Here is a 19775-nt window from a genome sequence, read left to right as displayed (position 1 = left end):
TTGGGCTAAGGAAAGTGATACAAAAAGAAGAAGAATGTATTAGGTAAAAAAATTTTGAGGGACAATATATTAGGTTAAGGTAATTTGTAAAAATATATCATCTTCAATTTTAGAGTAAGGAAATCAAATCCATAAAACATTGGGGCACAGCTATAAATACCTATATTTAGAAGTAGTATTTCCAGTTGTAGTAGTTCATTTAAAAAAAATTTGTTAATGTTTATTTTTGAGAGAGAGAGAGAGAGAGAGAGAGAGACAGAGCATGAGCAGGGGAGGGGCAGAGAGAGAGGGAGACACAGAATCTGAAGCAGGCTCCAGGCTCTGAGCTGTCCGCACAGAGCCTGATGCGGGGCTCGAACTCACAGGCCGTGAGATCGTGACCTGAGCCGAAGTCCGACGCTCAGCCGACTGAGTCACCCAGGCGCCACTATAGTAGTTGATTTTTATTTTGAATGTTTGTTTATTTTTATGTAGCGATTTTACAACTGCTTTGTAGTTGAGATTACCATTAATGCCTTTCTTCATGAATATTGTTAGAATCATTTATTCTTTTTGCTAGACATGGAAGGGTAGGGAAATTTCTTTCTACATGGAGAGAACTTTGTGTCAGGCAAACTTTAAAATGCTAATTTCATCAACATCATGCTTTTTCAAGGGTTGTGACAGCTCTGTCATTAAATTAGATTTTTCCAAATGGTGTTTTCTGCTGTGTAAATAGTGAGTTTGGGTTTTGTTTCCATATAATTTCATCTTTCTATATATTTAAAAAAAGATTTTAGTTTGCATTCTGCCTGGGAAATGAAGTGATAGGTAAGCGGTAGGAATTGAGACGTCGGAAGCACCAGAGTGGGGCCTGCGGTCGCAGGAGCACGCGTTACAAGCCCAAATGGACCACGTGTCTGTCCCGATGGCCCTAGTGCAGGTGCCACACTCACGCTCACGCCTCAGCAGCCCGTAATCAACCAGTGTTCCGACAGATACACGTGCCATATGATAAAGATTTAACCCCAAAATGTGCGTTCAGACAATAGAAGGAGTGATTTTAAACATTTCTGCAGTTTAATGTCATTTGTCTTTAACCACGATGTTAACACCTTCTGCTCTGAGAACTTGACTGAAGTCTCCTAATAGTGAGATGTGTTGACCTGGCAGGGGATAATTTTTATCTTTGTAGGCTTATTCTTTGGAGCCTGTAAAGGTCTTGTGTCTTTGTGCCATCCAACATACTTTTTGGGGGAGCTGGGGATAGTTTTTGGAACCTGGCTATTTTTTTCATAATACAACAAAAATGATCCAATGACAATTGATTTGAAATGTGTTTCTGCTTCGTTGAAATTTCTAACTAACTCAGTCCTGTGAAAGGCAGTCTCACCTGCCCTGTCAGAGCACTGTCGTCGGGGGTTCTGGCCGAGATCCCTTTGAGAACCCAGCAGCCCACGTGACACAGCCTTCCATGGCCCACGTCTGGGAGCTCAGAGTTCACAGGGTCCCGTTTTGTCTTAGTCAACCAGAGAAAAACAAAATTAATCAGAATACCACATTCCTTGCTCTGAGCTCAGCTAGTGAAGCTTTAGTTGACTGCGGTTTAAAGAGCAACTCAATACACTTTCGAATCGATAGCCACTCTTATTTGGGGTTTGTTTTTCCAAAGCAGATCTGCACTCTGCCCCTCCTGATGTCACCACGGGTCTTGTGGAGCTTCCGCACTGTGAGCGTCCGCAGCTGGCTTCTGTGAGAGGCGTCCCTCGGGGCTACAGCGGCAGCGTCCTGGAAACTGCGGGTGGTGAGCACGCCTCTCTTTCTCCTGTGGACAGCAGAGCACAGTCTTTCTCCTCAGGGACTGAGCCTCGCTTTAGTGAATTTGCTTTGGCAAGCTTGAGCCAGCCACTAGTTACCGTCCTTCAGCGCGTGTGAACCGAGGCCAGTGTGTGTGGTGGCTGTGATTACAGGGAGCCTCATGGGGAGAAATGGTTGTGAGTCCCTGGAATTGGGCAGAGAGGGAAGAAGAGTAGGGAGGAGAAAACCTCCACATTTAAACTGGATCCACAAGGAGTTTGGGTCTATAAAACAGGAGGAAAACGAGAGACCGTGGGCAGCCTCTTTGTTGGACTCCGTGTGGCCTTAGTGTGAGAGCACCCTGCCCCTGACACACCGGTGCCTGTGCCCCCTGTGTGCACAGTCTGAGAAACGGGCACAGCAGCAGTCAGGGTTTCAGACGTGCAGGCCCGAAAGGCCTTGATCTTCACAGCGTCCTCATTTATACCATTTCCTTTTGAAATAGTTTCCAGTGTCTTTTATCCAAATCATGTGAAGTTTTTTTTTTCCCCAATGTATCAGATTTGAATTGCAGGAAACTTCAGACGATCTTAGATCTAAGGCTTTAATGTGTGTTTGGATACTCCTAAGTGGCAGATCAAATTTTGTCAAGGTCTTTTACCTCCTTATCCAGATGCAACAGGAAAATACTGACTCAACATGAAGCCGGCTATTGGTTAGGTAGATTTTTTTTATTTGATTATATTTTTTAAAAGTTCAAGAGCTTAGTTGAGTTATAACTGACATGCGATCAATTGCACATATTTGAAGCGTGCAATTTTATAAGTTTTACTATTAAAAAATTTTTTTTAAGTTTATTTATTTCGAGTGGGGGGAGAGAGAGACGGAGAGAGACAGAGGGAGAGAGAGAACGAGGTGGGGAAGGGGCAGAGAGAGAGGGAGAGAGAGAATCCCAAGTAGACTCCATGCTGTCAGTGCAGAGCCCAACATGGGGCTCAGACTCACAAATCGTGATCATGACCTGTACTGGGATCAAGAGTTGGACGCTTAATTGACGGAGCCACCCAGGCATCCCTAATTTTGTGTTTTAAGATGTATGTATACCTGTGAAACCATTCTTGTGATCAAGATAGTGAACACATACACCCAGCATTCCTAAAAGTTTCCTTGTGTCCCTTTGTAATACCTCCCTTCTACCCATTTTGGCTTCCCCCATGCTTTAGGCAACACTGATTTATTTTCTGACACTATAAATTAATTTGCATTTTCTGGAATTTTATAGAAATAGAATCACGCAGTTTTTACTCTTTGTTATGTGGCTTCTGCTACTCTACATAAGTATTTTGAGATTCATACATGTTCTTGGATGTTTCAGTAGTTCGTTCCTTTTACTGATAAGTAGTGTTTCATTTCACGGATGTACCACACTTTATCTGTCCACCTATTGATGGATATTTGGGTTGCCTCCAGTTTCTGGCTATTACAAATAAAGCTGCTATGAATATTCTTATACAAGTTTTTGTGTAGAAGTATGCTTTCATTTGTTTTGGGTCAATACTTAGGAATAGAATGACTGGATCATATGCTTAACTTTCTAAGAAATTGCCAAACGGATTTCCAAAGTGGTTGTACCATTTCACATTCCCATCACGGGTGATGAGACTTCTGGCTCCGCTACATCTTTGCCTGCAGCTGGGATTCTTGGCTTGTTAATCTTAACCACCCTTCCAGGTGTGTGGAGGTGTCTGCTTGTAGTGTTAATTAGCATCTCCCTAAACACTGAGGAAGTGGGGCGTCTCTTCATGTGTTTGCCATCTGTGTGTCTTTTTAGAAGCGTCTGTTCAGATCTTTTGCTTATTTTTTTTAATGTGATGTTTTCTTAGTAAGTTTCGAGAATTCTTTATATGTTCTGGATTCAAGTTCTTTATCAGGTATATACTTTGGATTTTCTCGCAGCCTATGGCTTTTTTTTTTTTTTTTTTCATTCTCTTAACAGTGACTCTCAAGGAGTAGAAGTTACTAATTTTTATGAAGTCCAGTTTACCTGTGTTTTCTTTTATAGATCCTACTTTTATGTCATATCTAAGATATATTTTCCTAACCCAAAGTCATAAAGGTTTTCTGTGTTTTCTCCTAGAATTTTATAGCTTTAGGTTTTACATGTAGATCTATGATCCATTTTGAGTTAATTTTAGTCTAAGTACAAGGTATGAGTCAGAGTTCCCGTGTTTGCATGTGGGTGTCCAGTGTTCTGGCCTTGTTTGTTCTAAAGCCCAGTCTTTCCCCACTGAGCTCCTTTGCATCTTTAATGAGAATCGGTGGACCATATCTGAGAGAGATCTGTTCCTGGCTCTCTTTCCCGCCCTATGGCTGTGTTTGTCCATCCTTATGCCAGTACCACACCATCATGGTTACTGTGCTTTTATAACAAAGGTTGATATCATGCAGTTTGTCTTCAAACTCTGCTTTTCATTTTAAAATTTGCTTTGGCTATTTCAGCTCCTTTGCATTTGAATATATATTTCTAAATCTGTTTGTTTTTTTCTACCAAAATTCCTGAAGGATTTTGACTGATATTTTACTGACTGTAGATCAGTTCAGAGAGAATTGGAATCTTAATAGTATATATTTCAGTCGATAAACACAGTATATCTCTCCATTTATTTGGCTCTTAAAAACTTTTCCAGCATTGTTTTGTAGCCTTCGTTATACAGGTGTTGTACCTATTTTGTTAAGATTATTCCCAAATAGTATTTTGGACACTATTATAAATAGTATTTTAAATTTTTTTCAGTTGTTTATTACTAGTCTATAGAAATGCATTTGGTTTTTGTATGTTGTCCTTTTATTAGTTCCAGTAATTTTTTTGGTAGATTCCTTAAGATTCTATATGTTTGACCATTTTGTCTATGAATAGATTTTTACTTTTCTTTGCAAAGTTTTTGTCTTTAGGAGCATTTATTTTTCTGGCTATATTGCCATGTGTGTAAGATTTCCAGTTGTGTCAATAAGAGATATTGAAAGTGGATGTGACTTGCCTTGTTTCCAACTGTGGGGGGAAGGCATCCACTTTTTCATGTTTGAATGATGATGTTAGCTGTGGGTGCTCTTCATTAGGAAGCTCCCTTTTTTTCCTGATTTCCTGAAAATTTTTATCATGGCTTTAGTTAAATGATTTTATTTTCATCTATTAAACTCGTGTGGTTTTTCTTTTGTAGTTTGTAGTAAATTTCATTAATGTAGTAAATTTCATTGATTTTTGAACGTTAAACCAAAGTTATATTCTCAGGATAAACCCTACTTGGTTATCATGCATATTTTTTCTATATTCAGGATTTGATTTGCTAACATTTTTTAATTTTTTTTTTTTTTTTTGAGTGAAAGAGCATGTGTGTGAGTGGGGGAGGGACAGAGAAAGAGAGAGAATCCAAGCAGGCTCCATGCTGTCAGCGCAGAGCCCAATGCGAGGCTCAGTCTCATAAACTGTGAGATCATGACCTGAGCCAAAATCAAGAGTCATACGTTTAACCGACCAAGCCACCCAGACACCCTGATTTGCTAATATTTGTTTTTAAGGATTTTGTGTCTGTGTTCAAGATACATAGTAGCCTGTAGTTTTGGTTTTATTTTTTCTTGTAATATCTTTGTCTGCTCTTGGTATCAGGATAATGCTCATCTCAAAATGGATTGAGAAATGTTCCTTCCTCTTCTACTTTCTAATCAGAGAACGTGAATTTTTCTATTCTTGAGTCAGTTTTGTGTCTTTGAAAGAATTTGTTCATTTCATCTGTACTTTCTAATTTAGGCATAATTAGTTCACGATATTCCTTTATTATCCTCTGATGTACATGAATTGGTGGTGCTATCCCCTCTTTTATTTCTGGTAGTAGTAATTAGTGTCTTTTCTCTCTCTCTTTTTTAAGTAGGTCCCATGCCCATTGTAGACTTTGAACTGATGACCTTGAGATTGAAAGTAGCATGCTCTACCAACTGAGCCAGACAGACGCCCTAGTGTTTTCTGTCTTTTTATCTTGATCATTGTAGCTAAAAAGTTCATTGAATTTTACTTATCTTTCAAAGAACTGGTTTGGGTTTAATTATTTTTTTCTATTGTGTTTATTTCTAATCTTGTATTTTTTTTCCTTCCTTTTTTCTACTTATTTTCAGTTTACTTTGCTTTCCCTTTTTTCATTCCTTGAGGTAGAAACTTAGATCATTGAATTAGACCTTTCTTGTTTCCTAATGAAAGTATTTAAAACTTTAAATATCCTTCTAAGAGCTGTTTTAGTATCCCACATATTTTGATAATGTTCTTTTCCTTTTAAAAATTCAATTCTAGATATTTTTTATTTTCTCTCATGCTTTCCATTTTGGCCCATGATTTATTTAGAAGTATGTTGTTTAATTTCAACAGATTTGCAAATATTGCAGGTATATTTCTCTTATATATACTATATAATTCAACTCCTTCTAAATATATTGAAAATTTTAAAAACTTTTTTAATGTTTTATTTATTTTTGAGAGAGAGAGAGAATGAGCAGGGGAGGGGCAGAGAGAGAAGGAGACAAAATCTGAAACAGGCTCCAGGCTCTGAGCTGTCAGAGCCTGATGCGGGACTCGAACTCATGAACCACAAGATCGTGACCTGAGCTGAAGTCCGATGCTTAACTGACTGAGCTACTCAGGTGCCCCTTGAAACTTTTTAATGGCCTAGCACATGGTCTGTTTCTGTGAGTGTTCTACTTGAAAATAATGTTGTTGGGTAGCTTTTCTGTGAATGAATATTACATCCAGTTGGTTGATACTTTAGTTTGAGTCTTCTCTAGCCTTACTGATTTTCTGCATACTTTTTCTATATTTTGCTGAGGGGGGTATTGAATTTCCAACTATAATTGTGGATTTGTCTGTTCTTTTAGATCTGTCACTTTGTGTTTTGTGTATTTTGAAGTTCTGTTATTATGTGCATACGTATTTAAAATTGCTATGTCTTGATGAATTGGCTGCTTTATCATTACAAAATGATCCTTAGTGATATTTCTTATTCTGACATTTTCTTTGTTATTATTATGGTTGCCTTCAGCTATTTTATTAGTATTAGTTACACGACAAATCTTTTTATCTTTTTACCCTACCTAGGTCTTTTAAATTAAAGTGTATTTCTTATAATTAGTATTTTATTCATTCTTATACTTTCTTTTCGCAGGTAGCCATTTACTTCATTGGAGTCTTTGGACCATTTATAGTCAGTTTTAATGAGCTATTTGGTTGGGTTTAAATCTATGATCCTGCTCTATTTTCTGTTTCACACATCTGTTAATTTCACTCCCTTACCTGATTTCTTTTGGTTTATATTCTATTTTATATTCTATTTTCTCTCTCTCTCCCTCTCTTTCTTTCTCTCTCTCTCTCTCTCTCTCTCTCTGTCTCTCCTTTTTTTTCCCCCAGTGGTTACTCTGTGACTTACAATATACATCTTTACCTCATCACTGTATGCCTTCACATAATATTATACCGCCTCAATGTGGCAAAGATTGTATTTTTAGTAAATGTTATTGGGGCCATTGGAAAGCTAGTTGGGAAAAGTTAAACTTAGATTCTTTCCCCACACCGCTGAGAAAGGCAAAACTCAAAAAGAATCAGAAATCTAAACATAAGAAATGAAGAATAAAAGGAAAAAAATTGATGAATTTTCTTTAACCTGGTTATAAGTAAAGGCTTTCTAAAGTTAATTTTATTTTTGAATGTTAAACCAAAGTTATAGTCTCAGGATAAACCCTACTTGGTTATCATGCATAATTTTTTCTGTATTACGGATTTGATTTGCTTTTTTTTTTCTTTTCTTTTTTTTTTTTTTTTTTGAGTGAGAGAGCACATGTATGAGCAGGCGAGGGACAGAGAGGGAGAATCCCAAGCAGGCTTCAGGTTCTGAGCTGTCAGCACAGAGCCCGACACAGGGCTCAAACCCACAAACCATGAGATTATGACCTGAGCCAAAATCAAGAGTTGGGCACAACCAACTGAGCCACCCAGACGGCCTGAAACTAAAAAAATTCTTAACAAAAATATCCCCATAAAGAGAAAAAAAGAAAAAAAAGAAAATATCCCCATAGAGAGTCACAAGAAGAATTGACAAACTAGGAGTAACTATTTACAGTGTGTGTGATAGGTAAAGGTCTGATGTTTCTAATATCAAACAGACTCTTAAAAATAGGAGGAAAAGACCCCAAATTCTATGAATTGCCAGTCTGCAAACTATGGCATATACTGGCATTCTGCTTTTGCAAATAAAGCTTTATTGGGACATGGCCATGCCCACCCATTCCCATGTCATCTGTGCTGCTTTTGCCCCAGAATTGCAGAGTAGGGTGATTGCAACCAAGACTGTGCCCACTGCCCAGAGTGCTTCCTATCTAGCTCTTTAAGAAAAGTTTGCCAACTCCTAGTATAGGAAAATGGGCAAAAAATATGCACAGCCAATTCATAAGATCTAAAAATAGCTCTTGAACATCATGTTCAGCCTTTTTTATAATTACAGAAATACACTGTTGGTGGGAATGCAAAATAGTTAAACCTCTTTGGAATAGAAATTGGTAAAATATATATATTTGGATCCAGCAAGGCCAATGTAGGAATTTACTCTGAACACACATTTCCAAAACTAAGGAAATACATGTGCACAAAGTAATTCTTTGTAGCACTACTTATAATTGCACAATATTGGAAACTATGTAGCTCTCCAAGCCTCAAATTGGTTGAATAAACCTAGGATGTTCACATTGTGGGGTACTATGCAGCTGTCAGAAATAATGAGAAAGCTTTTTATGACTTGGAATGAGGTGTTTTTCCAGGAGATGTTAAGTGGAAAAGCCAAAAGTAAAAGAGTGGTTCTAGTATGCCACCTTTTGTGTGAGCAACAAGGGAACACAGCAAAGCCTGTATGTGTGTAGAAGGGGCGCAGGAAGGACAGACCAGAAAGCAATGAAGCTGGTCGCCCCCAGAGGTGGGATGGGTGGGTGAGTGAAAGTTCAGTGACATTGTTTTGAGTTTGTCTTAATATGGTTTTGACTTTTAGAAGTTTGTTAGTGTAATAAAAAATTTCAAACCATAGACTTGAAGTATAGGAAGAGGGGGAAACCCCTTAAACTGAAAGCAAGTAGAAATAAACCCAGTCATATTCCTGCGAAGTATCATAGCCACATTTAAGGGGGTGACAGAGAGAGAGGCAGAATAGGTAAGCTGTGACACAGTACTGGACCATACGCCCACAGTCTTGGACAAAGTTAGGTGTGAACAGCAAAGAAATCTTGTTTTTTGTTTTAATTTTTTAAGTTTATTTATTTAGTTTTGAGACAGAGGTGGGGGGGGGGGGAGAGACAGGAGGGCAGAGAAAGAAAGGGAAAGAGAGAATCCCAAGCAGGCTCCATATTGTCAGCACAGAGCCTGATGTGGGGCTCAAACCCACGAACCGTGAGATCACAACCTGAGCCAAAATCAAGAGTCGGACACAACAGACTGAGCCCCCAGGTGCCTCGAAATCTTGAACTCTTGCTTGTTTGTTTTTGTAGCAGTATAGGTTATGCGACTTAGAAATTATTTTATATACATGATAATATTGAGCAAAAGTGTTGATATTATTGGAAGCCAGGATTCCTACTGTGGAAGAAAAAGAAAGTCCAAATATGAGTGGGAAAGGCAAGAAGAACCTGTGGGGTGGATTGGGATTGGAAGTATTGGTGTGGATTCATTGTTCCTGAGATTTAAATATGTGTCTATTTATGCTTTCTGTGTGCACATGCACATTGCCATCGAGTGTCCATGAATACATGCGTGTGTCCATGAATACACACTATGAATGCATAGTGTACTTTTTTAGCTCTGTATTCCAAAAGTGGCACAGACGCTGTGGTGGTAATGAGCACACCTAGCAGCCAGATCTTGATCTTCAACATCTTTCCCACACAGGAGAATGAGGGCTTCTGCGAGAAAGAGCTAATTCAGGGCTGGAGCATGGTAGCATAAGATGACTCTGAGGCATCTTATGACAGGTGTAAGGCAGTGCTTTAAAAAATGATGGGGGCAGGGGTGGCTCGGTCGGTTGGGCGTCCGGCTTCGGCTCAGGTCATGTTCTCACGGTTCATGGTTAGAGCCCCACGTCAGGCTGTGTGCTGACAGCTCAGAGCCTGGAGCTTACTTCCAATTCTGTGTCTCCCTCTCTCTGGCCTTCCCCCGCTCACACTCTGTCTGTCTCTCTCTCAAAAATAAATGAACATTTAAAAAAACTAAAAAATGATGGGGGCATGTCACAGGTCAACTCACATAGGATCCCACTGGCCAAGTCTGGGACAATTTGTACATCAAAATAGTTAAGAACCATATGCTTTAGAGCAGTTGAGCAGTGCATGAGTCACTCCTGACGATAGATAGATAGATAGATAGATAGATAGATAGATAGATAGATAGATAGATAGATAGATAGATAACAGACAGAATGTTGATGGGTAAAGTTAAATGAGGTGCTAAAGTTGGAAAATAATTTTGCAACCATTGCAGTAAAAACTTGCTTCTGGCAAGAATGATCCAATGTCTGTTAAATGCAGGGAGAAAATTCTATGAGGATTAGGATATTTGTATGGTCTTCAAGTGCCTTCTCACACATTGCATATTAGTTGCAGAAGAAAAAATAGTGACAATCAGTGTAGAACCCAGACAGCGTTTTGGGTGATGAAAATCTGTCCCTGTGAGGATAATCTGGACATGATATTTGGGTAGTGTTTCAGCCAGGAATGCAGCACCTGGATTGAATCATGAGAAAACCTCAAGCAAACTCAAAATGAGGAATGTTCTACTCAATAAAACAAAAGAACTGGATTCTTTCAAAATGTGAATGTCTTAAAGGACTAAGAAATGTTCCAGATCAAAGGAGAGTAGACAGGCAATGACTAAGTTCTTGGTTCTAGAACTTGGCTGGCTTCAGGTTGGAGGACGGGGATACTGTGGAAGGATGTTAGGGCATCAGCTGCTGTGCTTGCCCTTGGACAGCGGGGTGTGTCTGAGGCTTGGGGCCCTGCTTACCTGTCCTCCCAGGCAGTGCTGTTGACCGGTGCCCTTGGCCATCACCTGCTGTGTTAACCTTAGAGCACTTATCAACCTTCCCACTGTTCTTGTTCACTTACATGTGTATATATTTCTGCTTGTTTTCACCCAGCAGGTGGTGAGCTGAGGACAGACTCTTATCTGTCATTTTGCTGCTTTACATCTCCCAGAACAACATTTCTTAATAATTACTAAGGAACACCAAAGAACTTTTAGTTTGGGTGGCTTAAATCTCCTGATATTTATCATATTAGAAGTTAAAACTAAAGATTTAAAAAATATTTATGAATCCATTCAAAAATAGCATTAGGAAACTCATCACATCTTCATATAAATACCACATATTTATGGAAGAATTTCTAAAATGGAGATTTGGTGAGAAGAATGGGCCTGTTCTCCAGTGCAGCCAGTCTCCCTTGCAGCCAGCATGATGGAGGCCCCTGGGCCCTGCGCCTTGTCCCCATTCAGTCGGCTGTGGCTCACATGATGTGGGGCTTCTGGAAGACTTGCTGTGTGCTGTGAGGAGGGAGGGAAGGACAGTAGCCTCATGAACCCCTGAAAGGGTCCCTGGACCACTTTGAAAATCACTAGCTTAAAAAAAGTTCTAGCTCCCAGAAGGCCTTCAGTAAATATTTGTTGAATGAATTAATGAATTGCAAAGTGGCTGCGTGGTGGGGCCAGTGCTTGGTTGGATTTATGAATTCCAATGTGTTCGTGCAGTTGGTCACTAGGCCCCGTCTCCACATCCTATCTCTGGAGGGATGGCGACCTCTGGCCTCATTGCTCCTCTTCCCCTGGCAGGTGTCCCTGTGAACAGCAGAGTGTCCTCCAAAATCCAGCAGCTTCTCAATACCCTGAAGAGGCCAAAGCGCCCTCCGCTGAAGGAGTTCTTTGTGGATGATTTTGAGGAGCTGTTGGAAGGTGAGAGATCTCGGACTGGCTCTCGTGTCTGAACGGGGTGGCTGTCACGTCCAGGGTTGTGGGCAAGTGTGCATCATGCAAGGTCACACTGTGACATTACAACACACCGAAATGACCCTCCCTCTGTTTCCAGCTCCTATGGTCAGCGTGTGTCATGGTGAATTCAGCAGCACATGTGACTGCTGGCTTTATTTGAACAGGGAAAAAAACACATTGCTCATAGTTAAGGGACTTAAGATTTTTCTATGCCTCTGATCCAGTGCTTAGTACTTGGTTACAAGAATACTCCTAAGGTTTCATTTTATTTACGTTATTTCAATTTTTTTTTTTTTTAAGTAGACTCCATGCCCAACATGGGGCTTGAACTCAACCCTGAGATTGAGAGTTTCACGCTCTACTGACTGACCCAGCTGGGTGCCCCCATTATTTCATTTTTTGTTTAAACTTTAATTCTGAAATACTTGTCTTCCCATGATTTAAAAGTGTATTTTTGGCATAGTTTTGGCCCTTTTTCAGAAATTTAGTCTCTCATTTATGAATGAGATATACATTTAGGAAAAAAGAATATAGATTTATTTGTAAAAGAAAATGACCAAGAAATAGGAAGGAGTATAAACCTATAGAAAAGGGACAGAAATAAAGCCTAGTATAAGGTGCAAGTGTGCTCATGTGTCAAGAGCCATGGGGCGCATGGCCAGCTCGCCCCTCTGCCCCTCGCCTCTGCTGTGCAGTGTTTGCCCTGCCAGCCCCCACCAGGTGTCTCCTCACTGAGGGTCAGACACAACTTTTAGGGCATCGCTTTCCCCTTTGTCATCAGATAACACAGATGCAGAGCGCAGTGGTATAAATGCTGTTCCGAGCAGTCTTTCTTACATGTGGACAAATGTTGGCTACACAGCCACTGGAAACATAAGAGATTTTACTTTATTTTCTCTTTCAACCTGGTGATGGGTGGTTTGCATGCGCAGACTGAAACGCGACTCTGCTCACTTTTGTCCTTTATAAGTGGGACCCACGCCTGGTTCTCAGATGTCGTCAGGGTTGGCCACAACCCCGTGAAAGCCTCAACGTCACTGCTGCCATTCTGGGATTGTCCTGGGGGTTTACAGTCACCAGTGGCCATCATTGTCCAGGACGAATCTCCATCTGTCCTTTGGTCGGTTGGCCTGTGACTATTATAATGATAAGGAAATCTGGACAAATTCTTGAAATCTTGTTACCACTGGTGTTTTTTTTTTTTTTTTTTTTTTGAGAGAATGCTTAAAAACAGAATGTGTGGATGGTTCTATGAAGTGCTAATTATTAAATTTCGATTTTGCTTATAGTGCAGCAACCAGATCCAAATCAGCCAAAGCCTGAGGGAAGCCAGACGGCAGTGCTGAAAGGGGAGCCCCTGGCCGTGGGGACCGCCTGGCCACCGTCCCTGCTGGCTGCCTTGCAGCGCTGGGGCACGACACAGCCCAAAGCCCCCTGTCTGACTGCCTTGGACACAGCCGGGAAGGCCATCTACACCCTTACCTATGGCAAGTGTCAACAGAAAGCAGTTGGGCTCTGGCTTAGCTGTAAAAATGTTACATGTGTCATGTCATACAGCACAGACATACAGCTTCATGAACACGATAGAGCAATTCCTGAGAAACCAACACCACTGTCAAAACTGTCACTCCAGGTGCCCCTCCTGGACCACTGCCCCTTCCTCCCAGCAGAGGGGACTACTCACTGACCGATGGTGACCAGCCACTGCTCTGGTGTTGAGGTTCACATCTATATATGCATCTCTGAACAATGGAATTTAGTTTTGTCTAATTTTGAACTTTGTATAAATGGAATCATACAGTATGTATTTTTGTGTTTGGCATCTTTTGGTTCTGTATTATGTTTTTATGTAACACAGATCATAAGCATCTGGCTTGATGCATTTTCACGGAGTGATATGCTCCTGTAACCAGCACTCAGCTCCTGAGCATTTCCAGGTCCCCAGCCCCCGTTTCCCTTCCAGCACATGCATCCTCACACTGGCGGGGGACTGTCACATGCCTGTGACCGTTGCCTCGCTTGTGTCTCAGTTTTATGTCAGTGGAATTATGCGAGACTCAGCCCTGATGTGGTGTGAAGCTGTAGCTCTTCTCATTGATGGATGTTATTTTAGCGTATGAATATGCCACCACTATGCCCGTACTCCATGGTTGAGGGACACCCGCACTGTTTCCACTGGGGCTATTGTGTATAGTGCTGTTATGAACATTCTTAGGTGCGTCTGGTTGGTGAAACATGTGCAGGCATTTGTGCTGGGAATGTGTACACATACGAGGAGACTTGTGCAGCTTTAGGACACACGGTCACCTGGTTTCCAACGCGGCCGCAGTGACCTTCACTCCAGCCGGCAGTTTGTGCGGACTTTCAGTTGCTCCCCATCCTTGTCAACTTGATATTGTCTATGTATTTCATTTTAGCCTTGCCTGGAGGTGTGTTGTCCTGTCAAGTTGTATTGCTAACTTATTTGCATTTCTCTGATGGCTAATGATGCTTTTTGTATGTTTATTGGCTATGTGAATATTCTCTTTTATGTACTATCCAAATCTTTGGCTCATTTTTCTATTTGGTTGCTAACGTTTTCTTCTTTGTATGTTTCAAATACATGTCTTTTGTCAGATTTGTTTTGCAGGTGTCTTCTTCCACTCTTTGGACTGTCTTCTAACACTTTTATTGGTGGCTTTAGATAAATGAGAAGTCCTAATGTAATTAATCTAACTTATCTATTTTTTTCCCCTTGTCCTGTTTGCCACACCTAAGGTCACAAAGATATTCTCCTACCTTTTCTTCTAAAAACTTGTTTTACTCTTCGTATTTAGGTGTCATGATTCACGTACAATTTAGTTGGTGTGTGGTGTGACATTGGAGTCGTTTTCTTCCCCGATGAAGGTCTGGTTGACCTATTGCCATTCACTGAAGAGGCAGTGCTTCGCCCAGGGCCCCGCAGGGCTGCCTTGTCGTGTATCGGGTGGAAACACATGTGTGGGCGTGCTGCTGCTCTCCATGCCGTTTGCACAGGCTGTTTTCTGTTCCTGCTCCCTGAACAGCTGTAGCTGTGTGAGTCCTGGTGTCTGGTATCGACGTCCTTTGGCTCTGTGATTGTTTCTTAAGGTTTTCCTGACTCTTCTTGGCCTGTTGTATTTCTAAGCCATCTTTAGAATCAGTTTGTCAATTTCCAGAAAAATTCCTGCTGGGATATTGATTGGCACTGCATCGATTCTGTAGTTCAAGTTGAAGAGAACCGATGTTATTACAATTGCGGAACCTTCCAGTTCATGACTGTGGAGTATCTCCCCTATTTCAAGGCCTTCTTTAATTTCTCTCAGTAAAGTTTTATACTTTCGAGTCCAGCGCTCTTGAGCATCTTTCATTAGATTTATTCCTGGTGGAATGGAATGGAATGGTTAGAAACTGTTGCTTGTATATAGAAGTGCAATGGATTTCCTCAGGTGGTGATTTTGTATCTAGTGATCTTGTAAATTAACATTCTTTTTTGTTTGTTAGTAATTTGTCCATATATCTTTTGGATAGCCTGTGTTCAAAATCATGTCATCTATGGCCAAAGACAGTGTTATTTGGACCTTTCCAGTACTTACACCTTTTATCTCTTTCTCTCCTCACTGCACAAGCCAGAACTGCCAGTACGATGTTGGGTAGTGGGCATTCTTGCCTCCTTCTCCATCTTCGGTGGAAAGCTTTGGGTCATGAAGTATGATGTTTGCTGTAGTTTTTTTTACTTGTTTTGTGGTCGAAATTCTTTGTCAGATTAAGTAAGTTCCCTTCAATTCCTAGTTTAGTAAAAGGTTTTTTTTTTCTTATAATGGATGGCATTGAGCTTTATCAAATACTTTTTCTGCTCTGTCAAGATGATCATATGGTTTCTCTCTCCTCTCCACTTAATTTGATGAGTTACATTAATTACATTAATTTTCAAATGTTAAGCAGCCCTTACATTCCTAGAATAAATTCCACTTGGCTGTGATATCTTCTTAACAAATGTCTGGATTTGATTTAACCAATATGTTGTTTAGGATCTTTGCATCTGTGTTCATTAGAGATTGGTCTATAATTCTTTAAGGAAGTTGCTCATTGCCTGCTGTGAGGGGTGTGGCTGTTGACCACCTCCTCCTGTTGAATTCATTTTTCCGGTCTCTCTCTCCTCTCCTTCTCAGACTTTGATTACACTTATACCTTTTTTGAATCCTGTGTAGCTTTCATGTTCTTTTTTTATATTTTGTATTCTTTTCTATATATTTAGTTGACTCTTGAACAATGCAGGGGTTAAGGGCACTGAGCTCCTGCACAATTGACAACCCAAATATAAGTTTTGACTCTCTGAAAACTTAACTACTTAACTGTTAGTCTACTGTTGACCAGAAGGTTTACCGATAACATTGGTAGTCGATTAACACATATTTTTTATGTTTCATGTACTGTATTCTTACAATAAAGTAAGGTAGAGAAAAGAAAATGTTATTAAGAAAATCATAAGGAACATGGGGCACCTGGGTGGCTCAGTTGGTTAAGTATCCGACTCTTGATTTTGGCTCAGGTCATGATCTCATAGTTTGTGAGTTTGAGCCCCACATCAGGCTCTACGCTGGCAGTGTGGAGGCTGCTTGGGATTCTTTCTCTCTTTCCTTCTCTCTCTGCCTCTCCCCTGATAGCACTGTCTCTGTCTCTGTCGCCCTCTCAACATAAATAGACATTTAAAAAAATTAAAAAAAAAAAAAAGGAAAATCATAAGGGAAAAAAATACATTCACAGTATTATACTCTATCAAAAAAACCCACGTGTAAGTTGACCTGTGTTGTTCAAGGGTCATCTGTACTTCAGTTTGGAGATTTATTTTCCTTAATTCAAAATCTCTAATTCTGGTTTCTGAAATTTCTATTGTATCGTGAAATTCCTGATGAGTTCTTAATTTAGATATTGTCTTTTTGGTTTGGTCTTTTTGGAACAATTCTGTGTTCTGATTCCTATTATAATTTTCTAGGAAAATTCTTTATCATTCCATGCATTGTCTTTATCTTTTCCTTTATTTCCTTACCATGACTCTGTCGGCAAGCTCCAGGGTCCTGTCACCTCCAGGCCTGCTGCTCTTGTCTGTACTTTCTCTTGGTTTTAGTCTGGGGAACTTGTCTTTTGGGATGCATAGTACCTTTTTGATTGAATGATAGACACTGTGTGTAAAAAATTGTTGAGGCTCCAGGTGATGTGGCCTTCCTTGAGAGAAGTTCCTTCCTCTCTACTCTTGGCAGGTACCGTGGTGGCTGGTCACTGCAGTCAAGTCTGAGCACCTGTGTGCTTTTCCTCTGGGGTCCCCCAACCCTGGCTTCTATCTCGTGTACTACTAAGAATCCCACATTGCTTCTCAGAGGTTTTCAGCATGGATTTTCAGCCTCCTGTCGTTCACAGTCCTAGGACTCAGTAGGTCTTCTAGGGGGAGGCCGGCTGTGCTCTCACGGCCCCCAGCCTCTGCCAGCAGCTCTGCTGTTTTCTTCGTGCCTCAGAGGCAGTGATCCACAGGCATGAGGCATGAGATACTCCATCTCCTGTGAGTGCCAGAACCCTAAACACCCAGCTTTTATAAGAAACAGCTGTGCACAGTCAGCTCACCTCCCCAAGGGTTTTCTCTCTGGAGTCTTAACTCCTTTAGTTGACTTTGCTGCCTCCAACAGATGGTTTCTGCATTTTATCCAGTTTTTAAATTCTTTCAGGTGGGAGCCCTGGTCTGCCACCAGTACTCTCTCCTACTTGGAAGCAGAATCTTTTTCCATTATGCTTTTAAGATTCGTCCATATTATTGTGTATAGTTGCAGCACATTGATCTCTGTCAAGGAATGAATATATATCAGAATCTGCATATCGGTCGGTTATAATGTTGCTAGACATTTGGGTGATATCCAGATTTGGCTATCACAAACTGTGCTGCTAGGAACATTCTGGGGTGTGCCACCTGGTACATAAGCATGCATTTTTGTAGGGTATGTACTTCAGAGTGGAAGTGTTGGGTCTGAGATTATACGTATCTTTACATTTATCAGATAATGCCAGTCTTTCCCAGTTTATGTTTACCTGATCAGTGTATTCGCCCCACCTGTTCCCCATCATTGTCAGCCAGGCTTATTATAGCTAATCTGATGAGAATATGGTAGTAATATTTCATTTTGGTGTTAATTTGGATTTTCCTGAAGACTGAGTAGGTTGAGATCTTTTCCTGGATTTTTTTTTTTAAATCATTTGGATTTTCTCTTTTGTTAAGTACTATTGAATCTTTTACACATTAAAAAAAAATGTTGTCTTTATTTATCTTGAGAAAGAGAGCATGAGCAGGACAGGGGCAAGCAGAGAGGGAGAGAGAGCACTGTCAGCACAAAGCTGTATGTGGGGCTCGTGCTCACAAACCATGAGGTCATGACCTGACCATGACCTGAGCCAAAATCAAGAGTCGGATGGTTCACCGAATGAGCCACACAGGTGCCCCTACACATTTTTAAATATAGGGTTATTTGTGGGAATTTTGTATGTGCTCTGGATACCAGTCCTTGTCAGTGACGTGTGCTACAAGTGTCTCCCACTTTGTCCTTTGGCTGTTACTCCCGAATGGGAGGTTAGTGAGCAGAAGGCCCTTCCATTCCTGCCTAGTGCTTTGTGTTCTCAAGGACTCTCGCTCCGCCAGGATCATAAAGCTATTCTAGTATCTTGTGAGAGCTCTGCTGTTTTGTGTGTGGTGTGGGGCTGGGTCTCGGGTCAGACTTTCAGGACGGATAGCCAGCCGTCTGTGCTCGTCCCCACAGGCTGCCACTCTTCTCTAGCGCACCTGTGTCCTAGGTGGACCGGTCCACATGCGGTGGGTCAGTTGGGGTTCTTTGTTTCAGCCCACTGGGTTATATATAGCCTTAGGCCAGGACCACACTTCCTTAATTACTGTGGCTCTGTAGTAAGTCTTGACATCCGTGGAGGAATCTCGCTTCCTTCTGCAGGAGTGTGTCAGCTGTTCTCATCCGTGTGTCAGTGCCAGCTTTGGGATCAGTTTGTCAGGTGCCACAGGCACACCTGTTGAGATTTTGGTTGTAATTGCTTTGAACAGTTTGTAAATTGACACCTTCGCATTATTGAGTCTTCTAGCGCACGGACATAACATATCCTTCCATTCATTCAGATCTTCACTTTATCTCAGTAATGTTTTATAATTTCTTGTGGTGAGACTGCATATCTTTTTTAACACATATTCTTAGATATGTGGCATGTTTGTTTTAATCGTATTGTAAATACAATCATTAAAAATTTTTACTTAACATTTATTGCCAGTATACAGAAATGAGATAGTCTTTCTACACTGTTGTGGTGTCTGGCAGCCTTGCTAACTTCAGTTATAAAAGATTCATAATGTGCTCAGTCACATCATCTGCAAATAATGAGTTTTGTTTCCAACCGCTTACCTTCTCTCCACCCCTCCATCTTGTTGCATTGGCTAAGACTTTCAGTAAAAAGGCCTTTGTCCTTGACTTATTTCTACTTCTTCAGGGAAAGCTTTCAATACCTGACCATCGATTATGATATTTCCTATAGGATTTTATCACTTTAGGGAAATTTCCTTCCATTTTGAATTTAAGAAGGATTTTAAAAATCATTTAAAATCCTGAGTGATTGTTAAATTGTTTTACTTTTTTTCACCTTTGTTAATGTGACAAATTATGTTGATTTTCTGTTGAAACTTTTTGCATTCTTGAGATAAACTGACCTGGTCATGATGCATTATTCTTTTTTCTATATAGCTGGATTGGAAATCTGTATGTATTACAGTTATCAACATCTTGAATTGACCTTTCTATATAGACAAAGGCAACAGTGCTTTGAATTGAGTATTTTTTTTCTCATTTGTTTCTTGGGTCCCACGGTTTGCTCACTTCACAATGTTGAGCCTAGGTTTAGTATTATTTACAAT

General features: G+C 40.5%; 1 protein-coding gene across 5 annotated transcripts in view; it reads left to right on the top strand.

Moving 5' to 3' along the window:
• The window catches only part of DIP2A (disco interacting protein 2 homolog A), a 117303-nt gene that overhangs the window by 49435 nt on the left and 48093 nt on the right, over positions 1-19775 (top strand). For all 5 annotated transcript variants that reach the window (XM_042956162.1, XM_042956161.1, XM_042956164.1 and 2 more), the window contains 3 exons: positions 1655-1783; positions 11672-11791; positions 13117-13314. In XM_042956162.1, coding sequence (XP_042812096.1) covers positions 1655-1783; positions 11672-11791; positions 13117-13314 — 447 coding nt within the window. The remainder of the gene's footprint in view (positions 1-1654; positions 1784-11671; positions 11792-13116; positions 13315-19775) is intronic.

This window comes from Panthera leo, chromosome C2, assembly GCF_018350215.1.
Source record: "Panthera leo isolate Ple1 chromosome C2, P.leo_Ple1_pat1.1, whole genome shotgun sequence".
NCBI classification, from domain to species: domain Eukaryota; kingdom Metazoa; phylum Chordata; class Mammalia; order Carnivora; family Felidae; genus Panthera; species Panthera leo.
Note: the sequence above shows the minus strand (reverse complement) of the source record. Positions and strands in the feature narration are given on the sequence as shown.